The 2846-nt window shown below is 47.5% G+C and overlaps 1 protein-coding gene across 2 annotated transcripts in view; it reads left to right on the plus strand.

Annotated features, from left to right (window-relative positions):
* The window catches only part of LOC115539886 (noelin-2), a 24205-nt gene extending 22086 nt beyond the window's left edge, over window positions 1–2119 (plus strand). For both annotated transcript variants that reach the window (XM_030350754.1, XM_030350753.1), the window contains exon 8: window positions 1799–2119. In XM_030350754.1, coding sequence (XP_030206614.1) covers window positions 1799–2119 — 321 coding nt within the window. The remainder of the gene's footprint in view (window positions 1–1798) is intronic.
* The last annotated feature ends 727 nt before the right edge of the window (window positions 2120–2846 follow it).

Genomic DNA, 2846 nt, shown 5'->3' on the forward strand with positions numbered 1-2846 from the left:
CGTAGCTATGGTTCGTCCTAATTACTGGAGGAGTGAACAATGTTTCCGTTGCATACGAACCTGACGGGAGGGTAATGATTGTTCCAGGTATTAGTCAAACCCTCAGGCGTTACCAGGGAAACAAAGTTATGGCTTGTGAAAAACGTTATTATTGTATTGAAAAACGCATGAAAATATAAATGAATGGTCTAAATTACTTTCTTTGGCAAGTGACCATGGTTTTAGCAGGATAATGCACTTCGAGGTGTCCATTTTCAGGAATTAATGGACTTCGCGGAGGCAACCCTCCTCCGTTTGCTTGTCAGACGGTTCTAAGGCGTCGTCCATTTCGACGCCTTATCCATTTCGTCGGGCATTATCCCTTACACATAACATAACATATATCTCTCAGTAAACACAAGATCCACAAAGTGTGAGTCCCGTTGTAGACAGCCTGCAGGGTGGGATATATGACAACCCATTAGAACCTAATGGGCGATGTCATTATCAATTTTGACATTTTCCAAAAATGGTTTCAATCACGTGCAGTGCTGGCATCAGCACCTCTTCAGTTAAAAACGAGTGGGCTGATAAATGTGATGGACTCGGAATCTAAATATTTATTGTATTGGATTTCATGTGCTTTGGCAGCATAATCATACATTTCCCGTGCCAATACACCATTTGAATAAGTAGTAAAAGTGTCCTCTAAAACACAACTCAGGGATAGTACAAATGCATGAATAATGTAACTATAAAAAGGTTGCATGAAGGTACTAAACAGCGCTATAGAAATAAAATAAACCTCACTTGACACGACATCCTCTGTCAATAAGAGTCGTTTGATTTAATTATAGTCATAAGGTAGCATAAATTAAGAGTGTCTTCTGAATAGTACGAGAAACTCAGAAACCAGGGACTCAACTCAAGGCAACAAATGCATAAACATTGGAACCATGAATATATCCAGTATTAATAAATACTTCAAGAGCTATTATATATGATATGATGTTGCCTGTTAGAAATGGCCCAGCTGTGAGAATATCCGTTCTGAGTTGACTGCGTCTGCCTTTCTAAAAGCAAATTTAGATTTTAGACCACGCTTGGCCCATTTCTGACCAATCAGGGCATCTCTCCCTTCATTCGTCTGGGGAATCTATCTTGCCTGTCATCGCAGGTGCATGAATGCCACACATCTCAATGGCGAGTGAAACGAGGGAGGGAGCGAGAGTGAGGGGAAGTTTAATCTTATTCTTGACTTTTAAAGTCTCACTGTCAATTGCTCTCCTCTGCTACCTATCTCTTCACAACCCTTGAATCTCATCTGCAGCAGCTTTAACACTTAAAATAAAAAATGATTACCACACCAATGCGCGTACCCTGCTATGAGGACACCTCGTCCATTTTTCTAAAGACAAAAATAGAATTAGAAACTTAAGACAACAGTATACACGATCCGTGGTTGAGAACTGTGTGTCCGCCGTGGTGCGTGACATCTGTCTGTGCATGACCCAGGGGCTATTCTAGGTTCTGACTTTGGGGGGGTGTAAATCAATCAATTTATCTTTCTCTCCAACACACTGTATTACAGTCTGCTGATTTATTGTCGGAAAAGCACCGATCAATTTGTAACAGTTTAACCTCAGTTAAACCCATAATACCAATATGATTATCTCATCCCAGAGGAAAGGAATCTTAAACCCATTTTGGCGAGTCTCTAGCTCTTTTAAAGAAGAGCAAGGTTTGGGTGGGCATGAGCATGACCAAAAAAGGGTTGGCTTCGCCGCCAGCGTGACCACGACCCCCTTGTTCCCCCCAGGTGAGCCGTCTGGACCCCCGCTCCCTGGAGGTCCTACAGAGTTGGGACACAGGCTTCCCCAAGCGCAGTGCGGGCGAGGCCTTCATGATCTGCGGCACCCTCTACGTCACCAACTCCCACCTGGCCGGCGCCAAGGTGCACTTCGCCTACCACACCAACACGTCCACGTACGAGTACACGGACATCCCCTTCCACAACCAGTACTCCCACATCTCCATGATGGACTACAACCCCCGGGAGAGAGCGCTGTTCACCTGGAACAACGGACACCAGGTCCTCTACAACGTCACGCTGTTCCACGTCATCCGCAGCGACGGATAGGTGGGGATGGGGGGGGGGGGGGGGGGGGGGGGGGGGGGACTGGACAGACAGGGGGGGAGAGACACTGGTCAGACAGGGGGGAGGGAGGGTGGGAGGACGAGAGACCCTGGATGGACAGAGATAGAGAGAGGGAAGGGGAGGGACTGTGGACAGACAGACAGACAGATTTATTAAGTTTAGAGATAGATGGTATATATATGGAGAGAGAGGGAGGGAGGGAGGGAGGGAGCTAGAAAGAGGGAGGGGGGATAGAAAAGGAGTGAAAGCGAGAAAGCAAGCGACTTTTTTGTACATTGATTTTGTTCAGAGTTGGAATGCCCTCTAGAAACAACACAATACAACACACAACCACAATAACGCACACACACACACACACACACACACACACACACACACACGCATGTACATACACATAAAGACATCCCGGCAGGAGAGTACGACTGTCTGCGACGTGCCCAGTGCACCATCTGGCCCCTTGTGTCCTACTCACTGAAGAAATAACAAACATAAAAATGCATGGGAATCAAACACGCGTGTCCAGAGGTCACTGGCTCAGGAGACTGAGGCAATGTTGTGCAGCAGGAAATGAAACTCTGTGGGCATGTGGGTGGGTGGGTGAGTGGGTGAGTGGGAGGGGGGGGAGGGGGGGAGTGGGGGGGGGGGGGGGGGGGGGGGAGTGGGGGGGGGGGGTGGTTAGTTGGGTGGATCGAGGTGTGCCGGGGGGTGT

Source organism: Gadus morhua, chromosome 3 (assembly GCF_902167405.1).
Source record: "Gadus morhua chromosome 3, gadMor3.0, whole genome shotgun sequence".
In the NCBI taxonomy this organism is placed as follows: domain Eukaryota; kingdom Metazoa; phylum Chordata; class Actinopteri; order Gadiformes; family Gadidae; genus Gadus; species Gadus morhua.